Genomic DNA, 26,237 nt, shown 5'->3' with positions numbered 1-26,237 from the left:
ATATGTGGGCTTGTTTTTTGCGTGACCAATTGTACTTTTTAATGACACCTTTTATTTTACCATAAAATTTACTGCATAACCAAAACTTTTGGAGGGTTTCGTTTTTATGCAGTGCACTTTTTTACCCCATGATCTGTAGTTTTTATTGGTCCCACTATTGCGAATATGTGATCTTTACTTTTTATTTAGTTTTTCTGGGATGTGACATGGCCAAGAACCAGCAATTTATTTCTCTCTCTCTCTTTTTTTTTTTTTTTACATTTACGCCATTCACAGTACAGAATTATTAACACTATATTTTGATACCAAAGGGGTAATTTACTTGGGGTTTTTTAAAACATTTTTTACACTTTTTATTTCCCCATAGGAGATAATTTTTTTGCAATCAGTAGATTGCAGATACTGATCAGTGCTATGCATATAAAAAGCACTGATCAGTGTTATCGGCGATCTTCTTCTCTGGTCTGCTAGAAGGCAAACAACAAAAGAAGATGCCAGGAGGACAGACGAAGGCAGGTGAAGGGACCTCCGTGATTGCTGATGTCTGCCATTACTGGCGGGTCCCTGGCTGCTGATAGCAGCTGGGACCTGCTGTGAATGATGCGAGCACCACTCGGTGCTTGCATCAAGTACAGGATGTAAGAATGTACATTCTGGTGCGCGAAGTACCAGCGCATTAGATCATACATTTACATTTGTTGTCCTTAAGGGGTTAATGAGAAGAAAGAGGGACACTAGATGGTGCATTTGCGACAGATTGTTTATTTGTAAGGCATACCTCTAACCATCATACCCAATCCCATACATCCTTCTTCTGTAAATAACATAAGTAAATCATGAAAAAACATGAAAACGTAATATACCAAATAAAAAGTAACTTTAGTGTTTACACTGGACTATACACTGACCAGAGGCATCATTTACACTAGACTGTACAAGGAACGGGGACAGCATTTACACAGGACTGTACACTGACTGGGGGCAGAATTTACAGTAGACTATTTGTGATAGCGGGGTGTGATGAGGGCAGATGTTGTTACTAGAGATGAGCGAACTTACAGTAAATTCGATTCGTCACGAACTTCTCGGCTCGGCAGTTGATTACTTTTCCTGCATAAATGAGTTCAGCTTGCTCCTGTGGGCTGGAAAAGGTGGATACAGTCCTAGGAGACTCTTTCCTAGGACTGTATCCACCTTTTCCAGCCCACTGGAGCACCTGAAGGCTGAACTAATTTATGCAGGATAAGTCATCAACTGCCGAGCCGAGAAGTTCGTGACGAATCAAATTTACTGTAAGTTCGCTCATCTCTAGTTGTTACCCTAGGGGCAGATGGCATTAACCCCTTGTATTCGTGATGCCAGGGTTTAGTTTAGCCTATAACCACCAAAAGATATACCGCTGGATTCTGGGTTAGGCACGGGGGCAATAAAGACTCCGACGCCAAGTTACGGACAACGGTAGCTTTACTGAGGGTAGACAGTTGGCAAAGTCTATACAGTTCAGCCAGGGCCCAAAGAGGTGACCAGTGACGCAGAGACCTTAAGGGCTTGCTGGGACTTGTAGTAGGACTGGATAATTGAATGCAGACTGCGCTGACTTGACAGATGGGGACTGAGTTGACTTGACTCATAAAGCTGTGACTTTAGCTTTCTTGAATTGATGGTGGCTGCAGGACTTGACTTTGAGGCCTCCAACACTCTGGACACACACATTAGGCACAACTGCACTGGACCTCAGCAAAGACTTGTAAAGAAAGAGAAAGAGCTAGCTCCACCCGGGGCCTATAAGGGGAGACTAGCAGGGAGCCCATAGGTCACCCCTGGGATCACCTTGCTCACTGATACCTCCTGGGTAACAATCACATGACATAACTCTTAAAGAGACAACACATTTTATAGTACAATACACTGCAGAACATATGTACAGGGGGAAAGGGGTGCAAGGGGCCCTGGGGACACTGAAGGAGGCTGCGTGACAGGGCAGCAAGGGTACCTGGTAACATCTCCTGTACTGGGCCACCATATATTCAATATGACTGTAGCATTCAAGACCCCCTTCTACAAGCACTAAGAACATTCAAACTACTGAATTATGTACAAATATTCAGAAGATTCCATCTGCAGCTCTGTAAATTCTGCTGAGATTTACTGCCCTTTGACTTAAATGGGATTCTACTGTCTCATTCGCACAGTGGAGTTTTCATGGCAGCAATTCCGCCACGGATATTGTGCATTCAGCAAAGTTTAAAGACCTGACTTTAGTTTTGCAGAATTCTGTGGCAGAATCCCATTAATGTCAATGGGGCTTTGAATTTCAGCAGAATTCTGTGTTTTGAGATGGGGATAAGATGTCTAAGGCCAGAGTACACCTTTAAATTGCTGGTCAGAAGTTCTGTGGCTGTGAACTGAGGGAATTGTGAACTGCGCAACACCTCTCTTGAAATTTCTTCCTGAACTGACAGTAACCTGGTCAAAACCAGCACTGTCTGTGCTCTTTGCTGATGCTTTCTTATCTGCCGACATAACCGAAGATAAAGCTCTATGAAGTTGAAAAATACTTGGTAAAATTGTATTTATCTTATATAAACATGAGATGCCATGGTCACAAAGCTCAAAAATAAGACTGTACTTCACAGGGGCTCTCAGGGCATGTGAAATACCCCTACCGATCATCAAAATGAGGAGAGAAGGGCATGGCCGAACGTTTATCTTGTCTTTGGGACCATTTCTTCCAGCTCTATCTAGGGATCGGTCAGAGTCTAAGGGGGAGATTCATAAAGACCTGCGCTGAGGAAAAGTTGACCAGTTGCCCATAGCAACCAATCAGATAGTTTATTTTTATTTTTCAGAGGCCTTTTAAAAAAATTAAAGAAGCTATGGTCGACTTTTTCTCTACGCAAGTTTTGATGAATCTCCCCCTCTTAAGGACAAAGGGCGTACGCCCTTGTCCTGCTCCCTTTCTATGACGCGTGCTCAGGAGCTGAGCAAGGGGTCATAGTGGGATGGACCCGTGGCTAATGCTGGACATCAACGATCGCGGAGATGCCCTGCAATAATCCCTTAGACACGAAGATCAAAGTTGAAAGCAACATCTAAAATGTAAAAAAAAACACTTCCCAGCTGCTCAGCAGAGCTAATCGGGACCACCACGGTGAAACCGCAGTGTCCCAATCAGCTGAGAGGACAACCCTTACCTGCCTCCTCGCCGTCTGATCTGAAATACAAAGCTTTGGTCAGCCATGGCAGGCTGGAGCAATGGAGCACCGATAACACTAATTAATGCTATGCTAAAATAGTGTAAAAAAAGTTTTTAAAAAGTTAATAAAAGTTTCCATCACCCCCAATTAAAAACATTATGTGAACAAAAATAAACATATGTAGTATCGCCGCGTGCGTAAATGTCCGAACTATAAAAATATAGTTATTTTGACCGCACGGTCAATGACGTATATGTAAAAAAAATTGCTTCCAGAATTGCGTATTTTTGGTTACTTTGTATACCCTAAAATAATGAACAAAAAGCCATCAAAAAGTCCCATAAAAACTAAAATGGTACCAATAAAAACTACAGATCACGGGACGAAAAATGAGCCCTCACACATCTCCGTATGCATAAAAAAGAAACGTTATAGGGGTCAGAGGATGACATTTTTAACCCCTCTCTGCAAAACGCCATCATACCCGCAAGGTCCCGGCTGCTATCAGCAGCCAGGAATGCAGCTAATGCCGAAAATCGCTATGTCTGACCAGCTGTAAAGACAGAGGGAAGTTTCTTACCATCTTCTCTGCCGTCCAATCGTTGTTTCTTTGCTGCAGCCAGCCATTGCAGGCTGCAGCAATCGAGTACTGATAACACTGATCAATGCTTTCCTATGGAGCAGCAATGTTCAGTTTATGCAATCTGAGTATTGCATGTAATAGTCTCCTACGGGGACAAAAAATTTGTGAATTACCTTAAGTGTTTAAAAAAGTCAATAAATATGAATTAACACCTTCCCTAATAAAAGTTTGAATCACCCCTTTCCCCATTTTTTTAAATAAATATAAACATATGTGGTATCACCACATGCATAAATGTCCAAATTATTAAAACATCATTTTAATTTAACTGCATGGTCAATGGCGTAAACGTAAAAAAATACCAAAGTCAAGAATTGCGTATTTTTGGTCAAGCGATCGAAAAGTCCCATCAAAACAAAAATGGTATCAATAAAAACTTAAGACCACGGTGCAAAAAATTAGCCCTCATATGTCCCCATCTACTCAAAAAAGTTATAGGAGTCAGAAAAGGACAATTTTAAACATACTATTTTTCATACAAAAAGTTATAATTTTTTTAAAGTAGTAAAATAACACAAAACCTATATAACTTGAGTATCGCTCTAATGTATGGACTTACAGAATAGATATAACATGCCATTTGTTACGAAAAGTGCACTGCGTAGAAACGGGAGCCCGTTTTTCAAATTCTTCACCCAAATTTTTTTTTCATTTCGCTGTAGATTTGGTGGTAAAATTAGTGATGTCATTACAAAGTACAGTTGGTGGCACAAAACAAGCCCGTATATGGGTCTGTAAGCGTAAAACTGAAAGCCCTTGTCCTCTTGTACTTAAGGCACCAGGGCGTACCTGTATGCCCTGACGCGTTAAGTGGATTTGAAGTGATTGCAGGAGCTGCGTTCGCCTAAACGGTTAAATGCCGGGCAACGTCAGGATCATGGCGAACACGGCGACCAAAATGGCGGAGGAGGGTCCCATACCTGCTTCCTGCCACCGATCACCAATCCAGTGATGCAGCCTGTATCAATGGACCGCCGAATCTAATGATTGCATATAAAAGTCCCCTCTAAAAATATATAAAAAAAAACCCTGCTAAGAAAAAATAAAACACCTTTATTTTCTCATTTTATAAAAATAATATATATATAAAGTAAAAAAGAACATGTGGTTTGCCACGTGCGTAAATATCTAAACTTTTAAAATATAATGTTTATGCTCTTGCACGGTAAACAGCATGGACGTAAAAAAATACACCAAAAACACAAATTTTTTATCACATCCTATATGAGAAAAAATTTACTAAAATACTTTCAAAAAGTTCCATCATAACAAAAATGGTACCAATGAAAACTACAGATCACGGAGCAAAAACTGGGGCCTCAAATATCACTGTATACAGAAAAATTTAATGCATACCAATTTTGTAAAAAAAAAAAAAAGCTTACATTTTTTAAAAGTAATACAATAATACCACATTTTACCTACATTTTATGGTAAAATGAAAAGGTGACATTAAAAAGTACAAATGATCACATAAAAAAACAAGCCTCATATGTAGGTGGAAAAATATAAGAGTTATGGATTTTAAAAGGAGAGAAGGAAAAAACGAAAACACAAAAATGATAATTGGCCAAAAACTGGTGCCAAAAAGTTAAACAGATTTGTAAATTACTTCTATTGAAAATTTTTAATCCTTCTAGTACCTATTATCTGCTGAATACTACAGAGGAAATTATTTTCTTTTTGGATTTCTTTTCTGTCTGTCCACAGTGCTCTCTGCAGACACCTGTTTGCCTATGGGGATTTTCTCCTACTCTGGACAGTTCCTGACATGGACAGAGGTCAGCAGAGAGCACTGTGGGCAGACAGAAAAGAAAACCAAAAAGAAAAGAATTTCCTCTGTATTATACAGCCGCTAATAAGTACTGGAAGGATTAAGATTTTTTTAATAGAAGTAATTTACAAATCTGTTTAACTTTCTGGCACCAGTTTAATGACTCAGCCCCTAAAATGGGCTGAGTCATTAAAGGAGTACTCTAGTGCAGAGTATTCCTGCTCCGTCCTGCCTGGGCTGCAAAATAAATGAAAATAAACCATCTCTCACCTTCCTGGGTTCCCGCGGAGCGCCACTACAGCTGATCGTTCCTCCGGTCCATCCTCTTCATACTTCCGTGTGTAACGAAGCGTCACATGGCGCTCAGCCTATCGCCAGCCGAGGCAGAACATCGCGGCAGCCGGCGATAGGCTGAGTGCCATGTGACGCTTCGTTACACCCAGAAGTATGAAGGAGATGGACCGGAGGACCGATCAGCTGTAGTGGCGCTCCGCGGGAACCCAGGGAGGTGAGTGATGGTTCATTTTCATTTATTTTGCAGCCCGGGCAGGAGGGAGCAGGAATACTCTGCACTAGAGTACTCCTTTAAGGGGTTAAACTATGATCAGTTGCATCTTGGATCCATGTAGAGAAAACACGTTTACTTTTTTTTTACATTGGGAGCTTCCAGTTAATAAGATATAGAGATGGGCATATTTTTATACATGTCATAAAATGCAATTCAAATCTGCAGACACAGACTTTAGACAAGAATTAGGCTGATGGGGAACCTAAGCTTTAGGAATTAAAGGGGTATTCGGGATAAGATGTATAATCACAGGGGTCCTGCCGCTGGGGACCCCCGCAATCTCGGTGCAGCCCCCCGCAATCTGTGCTGGGCGCTGCCTCTGAGACGGGGACGCCACACCCCCTCCATTCATGTCTATGGGACACCCCCTCTCATAGACATGAATGGAGGGGGCGTGGTGTCACGTCACTAGGGGGCGTGGTCGTGATGTCACGTTCCTGTCTTTGAGGCAGCGCCCCGCACAGAATGCCGGGGGCTGCACCGAGATTGTGGGGGGTCCCCTGCGGCGAGACACCTGCGATCAAACATCTTATCCCCTGTCCTTTGGATAGGGGATAAGATGTATAAAGCTGGAATACCCCTTTAAATGGACTCATATGGGCACTAAATTATTCCATTATTACCATTATTAGAATATTTGGGGTTATCAGCTGGATGTTATATTCAATGGGGGATATTTATCAAAGGATTTAGATTCATTTTTCCCATCTAAATTTGTCGCACAGAAAGTCACAGTCTAAATATGTGCGACTTTTCTGCGACTTTTGCTTTAGAGGATTATTAGAACATGACGCATTCTAGTTTATTTTAGACAGAAAAATGCATTGGTGCTGAATTTATCAAAAGTGACTTTTTGGCGACAAGTCACATTGGCTGAAAGTACGCCAAAATGTCAGACCATGTTGGAGCAGGTTTATATAAAGTCTAAATCATAGATCCCGAAGTCCATGCGCAGAATTTATTAAGAGCCGTGCGACTTTTGATAAATGAGGCGCACAATAGAGCGGCCTAACCCTCTGTAGTTTGGTCTATATTGATGCAGGACATAGACAGCTTTGATAAATATCCCCGATGAGTATTTTATGACTCCCTTAACGTGCACGTATAAGAAATGCTATAAATAAAATATTAAATAGCTAAACTTATCTCATGGAGGTTTATGTAGACCAAACACAGTAAATCCTGTAAAACAATGCTTTGTGTAGTAACCAAGAACAGACTATGAGGGGCATTTACTAAGGGGTTTAGTAATTTTTTTCTGACTATTTTTGGCGCAAAATTGTCGCAATTGCGCCTACCCTATTTTTTGTGCGACTTTCTCTAGCAAGAGCTAGAAAGTAAAAAAAAAATTTCCCGCTTGATTTACGCAAGTTTTCCTTTTTTACTTGCATTGGTCAGGTATTTATTAACTGAGACAGTCGCAGTTGCACAATAAACTGTCGCAACGGCCGTAAAAATTTACTAAATTTACTCCAGCTCCAACATGGAGCAGGAAAAGCTACTGCCGCCCGGGCTCCGACATACTTTCTCCCCGCTACCCTCACTTCGCTACCGGGACACTACAGTGATTTACATCCCCCCCCCCCCTCACCTGCCAGCGCCACACAACTCCCATCTGTCTGCTGTTGCAGTCCCAGCATGCCCTTACAGTGAGGACACGCTGTGAGTTGTAGTCTTGTAGCAGCGGGAGCTAAGCAGCGCCGGCGGGAGACAAGGGGGGGGGGGGGGGGGGAGATATCAGTGTCCCCATAAGTGAGGGTAGCGGGGAGGCCGTATGAGGAGCCCGGGCGGCTGCACTGTAATCTCAGCCCGGGCTCCTGCCATGAGAGCCAAAGGCTTTGGCTGTCAGGGCATGCTGGGTGTTGTAGTTTTGCAACAGCTGGAGGGCCACAGTTTGCAGACCACTGGTTTGTGGTCTGTAAACTGTAGTCCTCCAGCTGTTGCAAAACTAAACAGCTGAAGGGGACCGGCGAAGACGTTCACTTACCCTTCCGAGGCTCCAGCGACGATCGGTGACGGAGATCGTCAGGCGGCACTGTCGCGCGGCACTGTCGCGCGCCAATGTCGTGCGGCGCTGGATCCTACGGTTGGGGCCAGTGTTTTAGGCCAGTGTTTCCAAACCAGGGTGCCTCCAGATGTTGCAAGACTACAACTCCCAGCATGCCTAGACAGCCTTTGGCTGTCCAGGCATGCTGGGAGTTGTAGTTTTGCAACATCTGGAGGCACCCTGGTTTGGAAACACTGGCTTAAAACAGTGTTTCCCAACCAGGGTTCCTCCAGATGTTGCAAAACTACATGTCCCAGGTTGGAAAACACTGTGCCCGGCCTCCGCCCCACCTTACTGTAAGGGCATGCTGGGAGTTGTAGTCCTGCAGCTGGGTGCAGGGGAAAAGCTTGTCACTTGCCCACACATCTCCTGCACCACACAACTACAACTCCCAGCATGTCCTTACTGTAAGGGCATGCTGGCAGTTGTAGTTGTGCGGGGCGGGAGATGTGTGAGCAGGTGATAATAAATGTACTAACCCATTTTTTTTTCTCATTTCAGATTCGTGTATCCTGTGGACTCCTTCGGATTCGGTGGACTACTTCGATGACCAGCATTTTTCTTTGTTTGATTTTAATAAAATGGTTAACGAGGGCTTGTGGGGGAGTGTTTTTTGTAATAAAAATTTTTAAAAACCTGTTGTGTTTTTTCCTTACTTTACTAGACAGGCTTAGTAGTGGAAGCTGTCTTATAGACTGAGTCCATTACTAAGCTGGAATTAGCGTTAGCCACAAAAACAGCTAGCGCTAACCCCCTATTATTACCCCGGTACCCAACGCCACAGGGGTGCCGTCAAAAATGGCGCTACTGGGCCTAGGCGGTTACAGGCTGGCGTTATTTAGGCTGGGGAGGGCCAGTAACAATGGTCCTCGCCCACCCTGGTAACGTCAGGCTGTTACTGTTTGGTTGGTATTTGGCTGAGAATGAAAATAGGGGGGACCCTATATGTTTTTTTTTAAATAAATAATTAAATATAAAAAAAAACACATAGGGTCCCCCCTATTTTTATTCTCAGCCAAATACCAACCAAACAGTAACAGCCTGACATTACCAGGGTGGGCGAGGACCATTGTTACTGGCCCTCCCCAGCCTAAATAATGCCAGCCTGTTATCGCCTAGGCACATGAGCGCCATTTTTGATGCTCCGGGCCTGTTGGTACCGGCTCTTCCCGGCAACCCTGTGGTGTTGGGTACCGGGGCAATAATTGGGGGTTAGCGCTAGCTGTTTCTGTGGCTAACGCTAAGCCAGGCTTAGTAATGGTCTCCGTCTATAAGACAGCTTCCACTACTAAGCCTGTCTAGTAAAGTAAAAAAAAAAAAAAAACACAACAGGTTTAAAAAAATTTATTACAAAAAAACACTCCCCCACAAGCCCTCGTTAACCATTTTATTGACATCAAGCAAAGAAAAACGCTGGTCCACCGAATCCGAAGGAGTCCACAGGATACACGGATCTGTAGAAGAAGTAACAAAAAAAAAAAAAAGTGTAAGTACATTTAGGGAGAAAAAAACTGTGTTAAAAAAATGTAATAAACACACACACACACACACACACACACACACTAAACACAATTTACCACTATTCTGAGCCATGACTACAATTTAGTTATTGAATTATTTAGATGTGGTGAAAAAGCTAAAAAAAACTCAAAAACAAAAGATCCAGAAGGAAACCTAGCGGCCAAACCTATTCAGACAGCAGGAAAAAGGAACAGACTATTTTTTCTACTACATGAAGTAAATTTCCCACTTTTGCCAATGTGTGCCAAATTTATTAATGCCGTGCAATAATTTAGTAAATTTGTCGCACATAGTCAAAAATGAAGTAGAAAAAAACAGGGTAAAAACCAGACTACATAGTAAAAGATTTGTAAATGCCCCTCAATATCCTCTGCAAATCTGACAAAAATCTTTACTTCTAGGGATTGTAATAAATGAGCAAAAGGACTGTGTCCACATATTAATCCAGAAGTTCATAGAATGGAGCTCTCATGTATTATTCCTATAATCCACTATTCCATAGAATATGCACAATGTCTATGATACTCAGCATGTTGCATTGCCTCTGTTTGTTGCTCTGTTCTCCTTCCTGCTGTATTCCTAAGAGACCTTGAAGGTTAACTACAAGCCATCTGTGCCCTGGAACATGGGGAGACCATCATAATAACCCATGCATCTATTTTTGCCTAAATACTAGCTGAGTGGCAGGCAGCTATTAACCCATACTGCTCATCATAAAGCAAGAAGAGAGATGATAACATCTTCCTAATATTCCCTTATGTGCTAGATATATAGAAATACCATCAACCCCAAATAGACCTAACTTCTAGCCAGTTGTTACTTGTGTAAAGCACAGATTATTGTACATGATATCCATACTGGTAGAGAGTTGCTTCGAGATTTGGGAGGAAAAAAAAATCGTTACCAAGGCTAAAAAGTTCATATTTCTGTATTATCATAAGCATTTATCACTATTTTAATTACTATTACAATGACGTTCACAACTCACACAACAAGTATCCTATGGGAATAACCTGGCAGGCATTTAGTTAGAGGGCCAGCTGTGTACTGTGTATCGGCCATATTTTAAAATAAGGAAACTCCTAAACAATATAGGTTATAACCACATATTGCTGCTCATGTGTCTTGAAAAGATCTGACATGTCTCTAAAAATCTTATAGAACCCTGTTTGGAAAATACTTGTATCTGATTAAATAACAGAGGTAATACGGTGCATACTGACAGGGGTATTCTACAGTACATTGGGAATGTCATCAGCAGAGCAGGGAGAGGGCATCATCAGGGTAAGTAAACACAGCCACTGGGGCAGAACAGAATGCCAGCACTGTCCTAGGAAAGGTGAGTATGTTGCCGGTTTTCTATTTTTCAGCCCAGCAAGCAGCATTTTAGTTTTTAAATAAACCAGAACACCCTTTAATAGTGCAAACCACAGTATAATATTATTTTGCCCTCATAATTTATCTTCTCCAATGAAGTAAGTCACAAATAGATAGTTAATAAGACCACTTACTGTATATTTTGAACAGCTTTATAAAGGACTACTACCCAAGGAAAGTGTGGTGTCCCAGAGCAGGGACATCTTCACTACTTGAACTCTGTTCAGGTGGTTGCTGTCTCCTAAGGTGACTGTTTCTGATCAAAGTTCAAGTCTTATTGTTTCCTGGTATAAAAATATATTTTATTTTTCAGTGTTTCCTGCCTACTATTCCTTTAACTGCTATGCAAGAGTTAATTGTTTTCTGCTGTAAGAGCTGGTGAGTAACCACATGTCTTCCTGTAGACTATCAGGGTAAGTTGCCTCTACCCTAGTCCCTTGGGACTAAATTGTTTAGTTAGTCTGGCTTTTGTCATAGGTCAGGGCACACCTGCAGTCTACAGTTCCCCACACTTTTAGGGAGGAGCTGTTTTCCAGTCTCCTGGCCTTTATACCTTCAATGGGCGTAGGCCCTAAACCACACCATCTAGTTTCATACCTAGCTGAACTTCTTACTGGCAGATGCTGTTACCGAGGTGGAACCACAACCCAAGAAGATCTCGTAATCACTATTACAGGACGCCCATCACCTAAGTCTCCAGTCAGGTATCAAAGTCAAATCAGTAAATAGTCTTCAGTCAGCACAAATCAAGTTTGTACCAAGTCAGTATAGAGTCCAAGTAACTAGAGGTACCACAAGTCCCATAATCTCTACCAGACTGCGACTGTGGCTGCTTACTAAGCTCATCTACTCCAGTGTAACCAAACTACTGCAATTTTGTCTGTGACATTTGAACTGTAACCTGTATTCTTTGGACCTGCACTACTTAAGTAAAGTTTAAAGTGGTTATCCAAAATCTTGGCTCTTGAGGATCCTTTCCTGGGGCTTTGATACAGATGATCACTTCATTTGGAGTTGTGGTAAATGGGATCGTCAGCAGCACTACAACCACCATCATCACTAACTACTGTATGCACATTTCTACATGACACCCTGGCGTCACGAACTGACAACCAGCCAGCCAAGGATTCCTCACATACTAATACACATTATACTCCAACCACTAAAGCAATTGGACTGATCTATCTTTTCATGACATAAGTGAATGGTTCTGGCAGAGACAGGTCACTACTGACATTTTCTGCAGCACATAATCAAAAGCAGGATGAAGCAGCACTGGGTACAGAGCATTGTCAGAATGGGTCAGAATGGTAACAGCAGATGAGTATGACTTATTTTCTTATATTTTTGTAGTACCTATCAATAAAATAAAAAGCCCTGGAAAAACTCTTCTTAAAACATCTTCAACCCATGTCATACATGTATGTTATAGATTGGGTGGGAAAGCATAGAGCAGGCTTTGGAGCCAAGCATGCTACATACATGGCAGGTGCCAGCTGCTATTAATAGCCGACACTCACTGTCAGTGACGGTCACTGCCTATCACTCTGATGATGGTCATTTATCTCTCTAATTGGCACAACCAATAGCAATCATGGCATCTAGTTAGTTATGTAACAGGTTCCACACCTGATGGGGATCCAATCAGAACCTTTGAGATGCAGTGAGGCTTCTAAAGGCCTCTGTAGCTGCTATTGTAAACTCTACTAGGATTAGTAGATTGCCAATGTGACAGTTCAATGCAATACAATAGTACTGCAGTATTGCATTAAACTGTATAAGCAATTTAAAGAAGCCTATACAAGTTTATAAATGCCTATAAAAGTATTTTACCATACGGTGAACCCACAAAACACAAAATATTTTTATTATAACACAAGTCAGCAGTGGTGTAACAATAGGGATCGCAGTTGCGACTTGGCTCCTATGCCAGGCCTTGCCACATTAGGCTTGGCACTCCCTTGTAGACACTGTGATGCTGCACTGAGCACACACTGGACACTCACACTGCTGCAGTCATCGCAAGGACCTACCTTTCCTGACACAGACGGCAGTGCAGCGCTTACAGTGAGGGGACCCAGAGCAGTGCGGTAAGTATTTGTTTTTTTATGGCAAATTCCCCTGTTCCCTCACTATTGCCATTCCAGTGGCACCTGATCTGGTATTTATCTTTATACATAGAAATGCCTGCTTGTGTAGAACCAAGTAAATCAGAATGGCAGCAGGGTATGATCGAGGTGGGTACACATTTTGTCAGCCCAGCATAGTCCAACCTTGTTCATGATATTTAGAGATTCTCTGGTGTCTGGTATTGTGCCAAGGGACTGGCGCAAGGCTAATGTGGTACCAATCTTCAAGAAGGGCTCTAGGTCTTCGCCAGGCAATTATAGACCGGTAAGTCTAACGTGCATTGTGGGTAAATTGTTTGAAGGACTTATAAGGGATTACATACAGGAATACATAGGGGATAATAGTATTATAAGTGATAGCCAGCATGGGTTTACTAAGGATAGAAGTTGTCAAACCAATCTAATTTGCTTTTATGAAGAGGTGAGTAGAAGCCTTGACAGAGGAATGGCTGTGGATATAGTGTTTCTGGATTTTGCCAAAGCGTTTGATACTGTCCCTCATAGACGTCTGACAGGTAAGTTAAGGTCCTTGGGCTTGGAAACTTTAGTTTGTAACTGGATTGAACACTGGCTCATGGATCGTACCCAGAGAGTGGTGGTCAATGATTCGTACTCTGATTGGTCCACGGTTATTAGTGGTGTACCCCAAGGTTCAGTACTGGGCCCGCTGCTGTTTAATTTATTTATCAATGATATAGAGAATGGTATTAACAGCTCTGTTTCTATCTTTGCAGATGACACCAAGCTTTGTAGCACAGTACAGTCTATAGAGGATGTGCATAAGTTACAAGATGACTTGGATAGACTAAGTGTCTGGGCATCCACTTGGCAAATGAGGTTCAATGTGGATAAATGTAAAGTTATGCATCTGGGTACTAATAACCTGCATGCGTCGTATGTCTTAGGGGGGATTAAACTGTCAGAGTCACTGGTAGAGAAGGATCTGGGTGTACTTGTAGATCACAGACTACAAAATAGCATGCAATGTCAGGCTGCTGCTTCCAAAGCCGGCAGGATATTGTCATGTATAAAAAGAGGCATGGACTCGAGGGGCAGGGACATAATACTCCCCCTTTATAAAGCATTGGTACGGCCTCACCTGGAATATGCTGTTCAGTTTTGGTCGCCTGTTCATAAAAGGGACACTGCGGAGTTGGAAAGGGTGCAGAGACGCGCGACTAAACTAATATGGGGCATGGAACATCTTAGCTATGAGGAGCGATTAAAGGAGTTACAATTGTTTAGTCTTGAGAAGAGACGTTTAAGGGGGGATATGATAAACGTATATAAGTATATAAATGGCCCATACAAAAAATATGGAGAAAAACTGTTCCAGGTTAAACCCCCCCAAAGGACGAGGGGGCACTCCCTCCGTCTGGAGAAGAAAAGGTTTAGTCTAAAGGGGCGGCACGCCTTCTTTACCGTGAGGACTGTGAATTTATGGAACGGTCTACCTCAGGAACTGGTCACAGCAGGAACAATTAACAGCTTTAAAGCAGGGTTAGATACATTCCTGGAACAAAATAACATTAATGCTTATGCAGAATTATAAAACTACATCCCTTTCCCTTATCCCCTTACATCCTTCCCTTCAATCCCCTGGTTGGACTTGATGGACGTATGTCTTTTTTCAACCATACTAACTATGTAACTATGTAACTATGTAACCTGAACGATGTAAGTAAAGAAGCAAAAAACGCACTCACCAGTAAAAGATGTCTTGCAGTTTCTTTTATTGATATCTTCTGGATACTTGCATCCACGAAGTACATAGACATAAACAGGACATCCCCGAAGTACAGAATGCAGAGAAAAAAAGCAGCATGGACATCTCACCTGGACGACGGCAGCCGTTTCACGTCGTTTTCAGAGTGAGACGTCCATGCTGCTTTTCTGGTTTGCACTCTGTATTTTGGGGATGTCCTGTTTATGTCTATGTACTTCGTGGATGCAAGTATCCAGAAGATATTAATAAAAGAAACCGCAAGACATCTTTTTCTGGTGAGTGTTTTTTTCGCTTCTTTATATACATTGTTCAAGTTAGAGACTGTTACTTTTCCCGCATCACCTAGCTAACCCCGTCGTCAGTACATCACTATTGTTGCCCAGGTGAGCACCTACGAGATGTGGGCAGTGCCAAGTGCTCATTACCCTATCTTGTTTATTTGTATAGTCCAGCCTGGTCATGCTGCGTTATCTCCAATCCTGACCACTGCCCGTGAGTGTCAACTTTAGTATGTAGCCAGCACCCACCATGTATGTCATACAGTCATGGCCGTAAATGTTGGCACCCCTGAAATTTTTCAAGAAAATGAAGTATTTCTCACAGAAAAGGATTGCAGTAACACATGTTTTGCTATACACATGTTTATTCCCTTTGTGTGTATTGGAACTAAACCAAAAAAGGGAGGAAAAAAAGCTAATTGGACATAATGTCACAAGAAACTCCAAAAATGGTCTGGACAAAATTATTGACACCATTAACTTAATATTTGGTTGCACACCCTTTGGAAAAAAATAACTGAAATCAGTCGCTTGCTATAACCATCAATAAGCTTCTTATACCTCTCAGCCGGAATGTTGGACCACTCTTCCTTTGCAAACTGCTCCAGGTCTCTCTTATTGGAAGGGCGCCTTTTCCCAACAGCAATTGTAAGATCTCTCCACAGGTGTTCAATGGGATTTAGATCTGGACTCATTGCTGGACACTTCAGAACTCTCCAGCGCTTTGTTGCCATCCATTTCTGGGTGCTTTTTGACGTATGTTAGGGGTCATTGTCCTGTTGGAAGACCCAAGATCTTGGATGCAAACCCAGCTTTCTGACACAGTGCAAACCAAAATCCATTGGTAATCCTCAGATTTCATGATGCCTTGCACACATTCAAGGCACCCAGTGCCATAGGCAGCAAAACAACCCCAAAACATCATTGAACCTCCACCATATTTCACTGTAGGTACTGTGTTCTTTTCTTTGTAGGCCTCATTCCATTTTCGGTAAATAGTAGAGTGATGTGCTTTACCAAAAAGCTCTATCTTGGTCTCATCTGTCCACAAGACGTTTTCCCAGAAGGATTTTGGCTTATTCAAGTTCATTTTGGCAAAAGGTAGTCTTGCTTTTTATGTCTCTGTGTCAGCAGTGGGGTCCTCCTGGGTCTCCTGCCATAGCGTTTCATTTCATTTATATGTCGACAGATAGTTTGCGCTGACAGTGATTCTCCCTGAGCCTGCAGGACAGCTTGCATATCTTTGGTACTTGTTTGGGGCTGCTTATCCACCATCTGGACTATCCTGCGTTTACACATTTCAAAATTTTTCTCTTCCGTCCACACCCAGGGAGATTAGCTACAGTGCCATGGGTTGCAAACTTCTTGATAATGTTGCGCACTGTGGACAAAGGTAAATCTAGATCTCTGGAGATGGACTTGTAACCTTGAGATTGTTGATATGTGGCACACACAGACACACAATGCAAAGACTAAGTGAACTTCTCTCCTTTTATCTGCTTTCAGGTGTGATTTTTATATTGCCCACACCTGTTACTTTCCCCAGGGGAGTTAAAAGGAGCATCACATGATTGAAACAATCTTATTTTTCCACAATTTTGAAATGGTGCCAATAAATTTGTCCACACCATTTTTGGAGTTTGGTGTGACATTATGTCCAATTTGCTTTTTTTCCTCCCTTTTTTGGTTTAGTTCCAATACACACAAAGGGAATAAACATGTGTATAGCAAAACATGTGTTATTGCAATCCTTTTCTGTGAGAAAGACATCATTTTCTCAAAAAATGTCAGGGGTGCCAACATTTACAGTCATGGCTGTATGTCAGGGAGGAATTAGGTATAACATTTTCTCTGTTAGATCACCTGAAATATAGCAAGTTTTCAAATGGATTTTTTTTTAAGCCTCTGCAAAAAAAAAAAAAAAAAAAAAAAAAATACTATAACCTTCTTGTCACAGTATTTTCTTAATCTAAGATCATAAGATTATTAGGGCTGTATGAAGTATTACAACAAGGAAGCCAATGCCAGGTGAAAAGTATAAAATAGAATGGCAGCTACCATGTACCTCAACTTTTTAACTATTTTTTAACTATAAACAAACTAAGACAACAATATAATGGTTTAGGAAGCATGGGTAAAGTATTATACAATAATTCTTCAAATGAGAGAAATCTGTAAACTTGCAAGAAATAGTACTAGTGAATGAGTATCTTGATAATCCATGTCAAACTGAGTAATAGGGACACAGAAAAAACTGACACCACAAAAACTAACAAGGGACATCCCTTTCACACAAAAGGAGGGGGGGGGGGGTCAGTTCTAGTGAGGAGAAAGGGGAAGCTCCTCGGAGAAGAGTAAACCTCTATGGCACAGCAATGTAGCCTCAGATGTCTTACTAGTGTCATCAGCTTGTCTTACCTGAATTTTTATTGATGGAATTTTAACTTTTATTTCTCACCTTCTTAGAGCCTTAAAGGGGTATTCCAGGAAAACAACTTTTTTTTATATATATATCATCTGGCTCCAGAAAGTTAAACAGATTTGTAAATTACTTCTATTAAAAAATCTTAATCCTTTCAGTACTTATGGGCTTCTGAAGTTAAGGTTGTTCTTTTCTTTCTAAATCCTCTCTGATGACACCTGTCTCGGGAAACGCCCAGTTTAGAAGCAAATCCCCATAGCAAACCTCTTCTAAACTGGGCGTTTCCCGAGACAGGTGTCATCAGAGAGGATTTAGACAGAAAAGAACAACCTTAACTTCAGAAGCTCATAAGAACTGAAAGGATTAAGATTTTTTTAATAGAAGTAATTTACAAATCTGTTTAACTTTCTGGAGCCAGTTGATATATATAAAAAAGTTTTTTTTCCTGTAATACCCCTTTAACTCTTTAAGGACAGTGGACGTACATTTACAACTACAATTGAGAACAAAAGATGGCACTCACCATGTGGCATGGAAAATGTCCTTTTATTCAGACCGTGTGGGTACAAGATACAAATGGCCATCTGTATCTCGTACCCACGCTGTCTGAATAAACAGACATTTTCTATGCCACATGGTGAGTGCCATCTTTTGTTCTTAACTGGAGATGTATCATTGGCTTTAATAAATTAAGCACCACTGGCTTGTGGCAGCAAACACTGGACAGAGGACTAGGGCGTTGTGGAACCTATATCACATGCAGGAAACGTAAAGTAGCAGTGCACTGGACATCTTTATTGCTCGATGTATATTTACGTTGCCTGCTACTGTTATATGAAACACACTCAGGAGCTGAGCGCGCTTCATACCTGGTGGGTCCCGGGTTGCTGCCAGCAACCAGGACCCGTGGCTAATGCTGGACATTACCGATCAGGCTGATGTCCAGTATTATCCCATTAGACCTCACAATCAAAGTTGATCACTGCATTTGAAATGGGAGAAAAGTAATTCCGGCTAGCTCAGCGGGCTGTTTGGGACCACTGCGGTGAAATCGCGGAGAGGACGGCGGGAGGGCCCTTATCTGCCTCCTCTGTCCCTCAATGCTCCAGTGAGGCATACCAGGCTGAAGAAGTCGAGCACAGATAACACTGATCAATGCTATGCTATGGCATAGCATTGTTCAGTGTATGCAATCTAAGAATTGCATATAATAGTCCCCAATGGGGACTGAAATATTTTGTGTAAAAAAAGTTAACAAATGTGTTTTAACCTCTTTCCTAATAAAAGTTTGAATCCCCCCCTTTTCCTATAGAAAAAACAACATATGTGATACCACCGCATGCGTACATGTCCAAACTATATAAATATAACATTAATTAAACCTCACGGTCAATGGCATACACGTAAAAAAATTCCAAAGTACAAAATTGAGTATTTTTTGTCAAAAAGTCCCATCAAAACAAAAATTATACCGATAAAAGTTTCAGATCACGGCGCAAAAAATGAGCCCTCATACAGCTTTGTATACGGAAAAATAAAAAGTTATAGGGGTCAGAAGAGGACATTGTTAAACATGCAAATTTTCGTTCAAATAGTTATAATTTTTTAAAAGAAGTAGAACAAAATAAAACCTATATAAGTGGCATATAATTTTAACTGTATGGACCTACAGAAAAAAAGATAAGGCTTCATTTTTACAGAAAGGTGCACTGTGTAGAATCGGAAGCCCCCAAAAGTTACACAATGGCATTTTTTTCTATTTTGCCCCACAGAGATTTTTTTTTTTGTTTCACCATAGATTTTGTGGTGAAATGATTGATTTCTTTACATTTCATTCAGTACAATTGGCGGCGCCCTCATATGGGTCTGTATGTGAAAAATTAAAAAAGCTTTCTGATGTTTAGAAGATGAAGTGGAAAATACAAAATATAAAATAAAGTGCAAAAATGGAAAAAAAAACCTGATCCTTATAACCTTTTGTATTTTTCAATAGACAGAGCTGTATAAGGGCTTATTTTTTGTGTGGGACAAGTTGTAGTTGTTGTGGTACCTTTTAATAAAAAGTACTTAATACTGATCACGGCATCTGAAGCAGCTGCTGTACTTGCATTCACTCATTGGACCAACCACAGCACGATTGTGTGCGTCTGATAAGTGAAAATGGCAGCTGGAGCTCTTCTTACCTCCTTCGTGTCGCTCTGGGGATCGTATTGTGTAGTCTGCCCACAGAAGCAGGCTGTACAAGTAGATCATTGATAAAACTGATCAGGGCTATCCATAGGCAGCATATATACTAATAATAGCAGTCAAAAGATTGCTATAAATAGTCTCCTATATAGACTTAAAGGGGCACTCCACTGGAAAACATTTTCTTTTAAATCAACTGGTGATAGGAAGTTAAACAGATTTGTAAATTACTTCTATTAAAAAATCTTAATCCTTCCAGTACTTATCAGCTACTGTATGCTCCACACGAAGATCTTTTCTTTTTGAATTTCTTTTCTGTCTGACCACAGTACTCTCTGCTGACACCTCTGTCTGTCTCAGGAACTGTCCAGAGCATGATAGGTTTGCTATAGGGATTTTCTCCTGCTCTGGACAGTTCCTAAAATGGACAGAAGTGTCAGCAGAGAGCACTGTGGTCAGGCAGAAAGGAAATTCAAAAAGAAAAGAACTTTCTCTGGAGCATACAATCCAGTCCAGCTGCCGCATTACTTTTGTCCCAACTGAAGCACAGGATGGGACAAATATCAGGAAGGGAGGGCGGGACTAGCACTCCTCTGCGCTCACTCCTGCCCTGTCTATCAGACTCCTGTTTAAAAACATAGAGCGGGGGGTTACAGAGCAGCCTGCAGTGATTAGATGAAGCGACCCAGCACAGCAGTCTCAGGGAGGAAGTGAATGCATGGTGAGTGAGGATGGGCTCAGTGCTTGCCTCAGACATGCCCTTCCTGAGCCAAGATATCAGAATGAGTGAGCAGCAGAACAGAGGGATTATAGTGCATGCACTATTTCTCCCGTTACCTCTCCCGTCACAAAATAACGTCCGTTATTAAAAACGGGCTATGATGGGTTAAAACGGGTAATGTAAAAATCCCATAGACTAAAATGGGATATTGTAACGGCCGTTTAACGTCCGTTTTTAATGGCGTTGTTAACGGGTCATTATAACGGATATCTAAAAAAGCATTCTATATTGTGAAAGCGGCCATAGTCATATTCACCCTTAGTCGGGGAGTATGACTAAGAGTGCCAAGAACGCCCGAAGTGCTTACTCTTTGTCCGGTTTTTCTGATTTGATGTATCCTACACATTGTTATTATTATTAATAATTATTAGTTATTATTAAGGATTATTTCTAATTAATAATTCAGGCACTGGACAATCTGTTTTCTTATGTATGGTTAATTACTCATATTGATAGCGATGAATGAACAAGAGACTTGATTAATTGCTAACGTGATCTCTTTAATAAGAACACCGAAAGCTAATGCCAATATTTCACCCAGGCGCGTTGTGTTGTAGCATTTCACAGTTTTAGTGGCCTGCTAGATAAGCAAAACCAGATGCCGCCTTTTAAAATATGCATGAGCTACTGTGTAGCTAAAGCTTCCTTACTCTTCAACACAAAAAGATTATGTACAATTTTATCCCGTTCAGCCAGAGACAACAAAATAGTCATCAATAATTCACAGGCCGGTCAGGCTGATGTGAAAAAAAAAATCCTTGGCAAGGCGACTAATTCAGAGATACAAAAGCTCCAGGTCTAAATTCTTTCAGGGAATTTTAAGCAAAGATTAATCAAGAGTATATGTAAGATGACAAGCAAAAAGATGCCGGAACAGAAGCAAGCCGAAGGCTCTTTATTCCTGCTTTCGGGTAAAGTATGCCACTTGAATAGCCTGGGTGTGTGTGTGTGGCTATGTGTATGGTCTGGCGACTGTGATTACAACTTCAGGCAGCGGAGCTAAGTAGCAGTCAGGGGATTAGTTCTTGACACCTTAGTGGAAATAATCTGTTCTGATGACAGCGATATCCACCGCCAAGCATTGCCTTCCAAGGACTCCATAGCTTTTAATGAATCCGTTTTTGAGACCTTATACAGGGGTGAATGTGTTTATTTATCACTGGCTTTATAGTAATTGCTTCTCATCTCATTGTGTTTCTTCAGTTTTAGGCTGCCGCAACTTATTGCCGTAAAGTGGCAAAATTTTGGTAAAAAAAATTATGACATATCTTGGAGTGAATATTTTTATTTTTTTTTACCATGATTTTGGCGGCAAAAAGTCATGCGGTAATTAGTTGCGGTTCCGCAAGGTGTGAACACAGCCTCATGGACAATATTTATTAACACTCAATTAAAAGTTATACAAATTAGGGAAATTAGGGCGTAAAATCAAATTCATAGATGGGCAATATGAGGCTGGAATGACACATGCGGTATCGGTGAGTAAAGGGTAAATTTTAAAAATTTTAAATAAATTGGAACATCCTGCCAGATCCACTTCTCGCTTCGGATTTAAAAAAAACTGCATGTATGTAACCAGTCATACGATATATATATATATATATATATATATATATATATATATATATGTATGTAGTTTTTAAGGTTATGGCCGGAGTGGATTGTAACAATAGTATATTGAAAAAACAATCTATTCATTTTATCCTCTTTTAGTTTTGGCTTAAAAACCTGATTTAAAACAGCATATGAGGTAAGGTAAATTCATATAAGCACTTTGAAGTCTAATGTGAGATAGTATGTAACAGTATATACAAGTGCCATACACTCTATATACTATCCAGCATACTATATACTATCCAGTCTACAGTGTTTGCTGTTGTTGGTTAGAGATACTACAGACTTGACATTGCGTTTTCAATAGGATCTACAGTGGTCCCTCAAGTTACAATATTAATTGGTTCCGGGACGACCATTGTATGTTGAAACCATTGTATGTTGAGACCAGAACTCTATGGAAACCTGGTAATTAGTTCTAAAGGCACCAAAATGTCATCCAAAAATAGGAAAATTGAGAATTAAAGAAAAATAAGTAGATAACTAATATAGATAAAGCAAATCCTTACATATAAAAGTAAGAAAGATCTGCTGGGAGCTGTAAATCGCTGTCTAAGTCAGTGTTTCCCAAGCAGGGAGCCTCCAGCTGTTGCAAAACTACAACTCCCAGCATGCCCGGACAGCCTTTGGCTGGCATGCTGGGAGTTGTAGATTTGCAACAGCTGGGGGCACCCTGCTTGGGAAACACTGGTCTATGTAGAGGACAAGAGCTTCTTCGGGGTCCTGTACAGTACACAATGTCCTAAAAAAGTAACATGGAGCCGCCCTCACCTGGTGACCAGAGGAGCAGGTAACCCTGGGACAGGTAAAGAGTACAGAACATGTTATACCTCCCTGTACTGTAGGGGGCGCTACCAGACACCAGTCAATGCATACACTTCAGTAATACAGGGGTTTCACCAGTGAAATGCCCATTCTGATTAGTCAGTTCTTCCGGCCATTGACACGTTTCATAGATCTGGACTGTCCGTAGCATTGTATGTTGAGTCTGGTTTCAACTTACAATGGTCCAGAAAAGACCATTGTATGTTGAAACTATTGTATGTTGAGGCTATTGTAAGTTGAGGGATCACTGTATATTGTGATGGCACTGTTAAACATTTTATGTTTTGGGTATGTAGCATTGTGCTTTTTCCATATGCAAAATTGAGCATCATACCGTCATCATGGATACAGATTTGAGAAGTAGACATATATTATTGTGTACATTTGCTTATAGTAAAGGGGTACTCCCGTGCAAAACTTTTTTTTTATAATCAACTGGTGCCAGAAAGTTAAACAGATTTGTAAATTACGTCTATTTAAAAATCTTAATCCTTCCAGTACTTTTTAAGGGCTATATACTACAGAGGAAATGCTTATCTTTTTAGATTTCTCTGATGTCATGACCACAGTGCTCTCTGCTGACCTCTGCTGTTCATTTTAAGAACTGTCCAGAGCAGGAGAAAATCCTCATTGCAAACATATGCTGCTCTGGACAGTTCCTAAAATGGACAGCAGAGGTCAGCAGAGAGCACTGTGGTCATGACATCAGAGAAATCTATAAAGATAACAATTTCCTCTGTAGCATATAGCCCCTAAAAAGTACTGGAAGGATTAAGATTTTTAAATAGAAGTAATTTATAAATCTGTTTAACTTTCTGGCACCAGTTGATTTAAAAAAAAAATAAATAAAAAAAAAAGCTTTCCACGAAAGTACCCCTTTAAATAATAGTTATAGATCAGTTGGCAAATTTCACATTAGGTTAGATCAGTGTTTCCCAACCAGATTGCCTCCAGCTATTGCAAAACTACAACTCCCAGCATGCCCGGACAGCCGGGAGCTGTAGTTTTGCAACAGCTGGAGACACACTAGTTGGGAAACATTAGATACTTAATTATTTAAAATATAAGATATAAAAATGTAATATTATAACTGATTAGAAAAAAATATGGCAAACCAATAAGCAACACAAAGGAACTTTTCTTTTAAACGTTGATGTGAAATAGCTTTTGTTGATCATTTACTTTAAAGTGTTATATCTCATTTATGACTTTAAAGGAAAACTGTCACTAAACCCCCCCTGCACCATCCAGAGGTATTGGCTAGTAATGCTGATCAATATGATGCCTATATTAACTTTCTGGCACCATTTGATTTAAAAAAAAAAATAAAAAAATTCCCACCGGAGTACCCCTTTAACCCCTTAAAGACTCAGGGTTTTTCCGTTTTTGCACTTTCGTTTTTTCCACCTTACGTTTTAAAAATCATAACCCTTTCAATTTTCCACCTAAAAATCCATATTATGGCTTATTTTTTGCATCACCAATTCTACTTTGCAGTGACATCAGTCATTTTACCCAAAAATTCACGACGAAACGGAAAAAAAAATCATTGTGCGACAAAATCGAAGAAAAAATGCCATTTTGTAACTTTTGGGGGCTTCCATTTCTACGCAGTGCATATTTCGGTAAAAATTACACCTTATCATTATTCAGTTTTTATCGGTATGATTTTTGTTTTGATCGGACTTTTTGATCACTTTTTATTCATTTTTTAATGGTATAAAAAGTGACCAAAATACGCTTTTTTGGACTTTGGAATTTTTTTGCGCGTACGCCATTGACCGTACGGTTTAATTAATGATATATTTTTATAGTTCGGACATTTACGCATACCACATATGTTTATTTTTATTTTTATTTACACTGTTTTATTTTTTTTATGGGAAAAGGGTGGTGATTCAAACTTTTATTAGGGAAGGGGTTAAATGACCTTTATTAACACTTTTTTTTTAACTTTTTTTTTGCAGTGTTATAGGTCCCATAGGGACCTATAACACTGCACACACTGATCTTTTACACAGATCACAGGCGTGTATTAACACGCCTGTGATCAGTGTTATCGGCGCTTGACTGCTCCTGCCTGGATCTCAGGCACGGAGCAGTCATTCGCCGATCGGACACCGAGGAGGCAGGTAAGGGCCCTCCCGGTGTCGATTTCACCGCGGTAGTCCCGAACAGCCCGACTGACTAGCTGGGATACTTTCACTTTCGCTTTAGAAGCGGCGGTCAGCTTTGACTGCAGCTTCTAAAGGGTTAATACCGCACATCACCGCGATCGGCGATGTGTGGTATTAGCCGCGGGTCCCGGCCGTTGATGAGTGCCGGGACCGATGCGATGTGATGCGGGGTCGCAGCGTCACCCCGCATCATATTGCGGGAGCCGGCGCAGGACGTAAATATACGTTCTGCGTCGTTAAAGGGGTTATCCAGGAAGAAACTTTTTTTTTTTAAATATCAACTGGCTCCAGAAAGTTAAACAGATTTGTAAATTACTTCTATTAAAAAATCTTAATCCTTTCAGTACTTGTGAGCTTCTGAAGTTGAGTTGTTCTTTTCTGTATAAGTGCTCTCTGATGACACGTGTCTCGGGAACCGCCCAGTTTAGAAGCAAATCCCCATAGCAAACCTCTTCTAAACTGGGCGGTTCCCGAGACACGTGTCATAAGAGAGCAATTAGACAGAAAAGAACAACTCAACTTCAGAAGCTCATAAGTACTGAAAGGATTAAGATTTTTTAATAGAAGTAATTTACAAATCTGTTTAACTTTCTGGAGCCAGTTGATATATATTAAAAAAAAGTTTTTTCCTGGATAACCCCTTTAACCTTTTGAAGTTCTATACTTTCTGTGGATTTATGCCTTTCCGTTGATCAATATGGATCCATGAGCTTCATTAATCCTACCGTAGAGGAAAAATAATACCGAGATCACATGAAATAATACAGTCACTTGGTGAATTCTAGCTTCATATCTTTTCATTTCTAAGATCTAAAGAAGGAAAGCACTGATGAATGTTATACACAGATGAGAAAGCTATAGGAGGTGTAGGGAATAGAGATATACCTGTACATTAGGAAAGTCTTCCAAAACCTTTTTCCTTGCACAATGTAAAACGTGAAAAGGTATGAAGACTTTATTACCCAATAACT

The 26,237-nt window shown here is 40.8% G+C and overlaps 1 protein-coding gene across 2 annotated transcripts in view; it reads left to right on the top strand.

The window, feature by feature from the left end:
* KCNMB3 (potassium calcium-activated channel subfamily M regulatory beta subunit 3) overlaps positions 1 to 26,237 on the top strand; it is a 77,595-nt gene that overhangs the window by 12,962 nt on the left and 38,396 nt on the right. Inside the window, exon 1 of one of the 2 annotated variants that reach the window (XM_056565233.1) lies at positions 21,436 to 21,561. The exons of the other annotated variant lie outside the window; for it this stretch is intronic. Within the exon in view, the coding sequence (XP_056421208.1) occupies positions 21,501 to 21,561 (61 nt within the window). The 5' untranslated portion in view covers positions 21,436 to 21,500. Of the gene's footprint in view, positions 1 to 21,435; positions 21,562 to 26,237 lie in introns of those variants that run through there. 2 annotated transcript variants of the gene reach the window in all.

Source organism: Hyla sarda, chromosome 3, assembly GCF_029499605.1.
Source record: "Hyla sarda isolate aHylSar1 chromosome 3, aHylSar1.hap1, whole genome shotgun sequence".
In the NCBI taxonomy this organism is placed as follows: domain Eukaryota; kingdom Metazoa; phylum Chordata; class Amphibia; order Anura; family Hylidae; genus Hyla; species Hyla sarda.
This window is presented reverse-complemented; position numbering and strand designations above follow the sequence as displayed.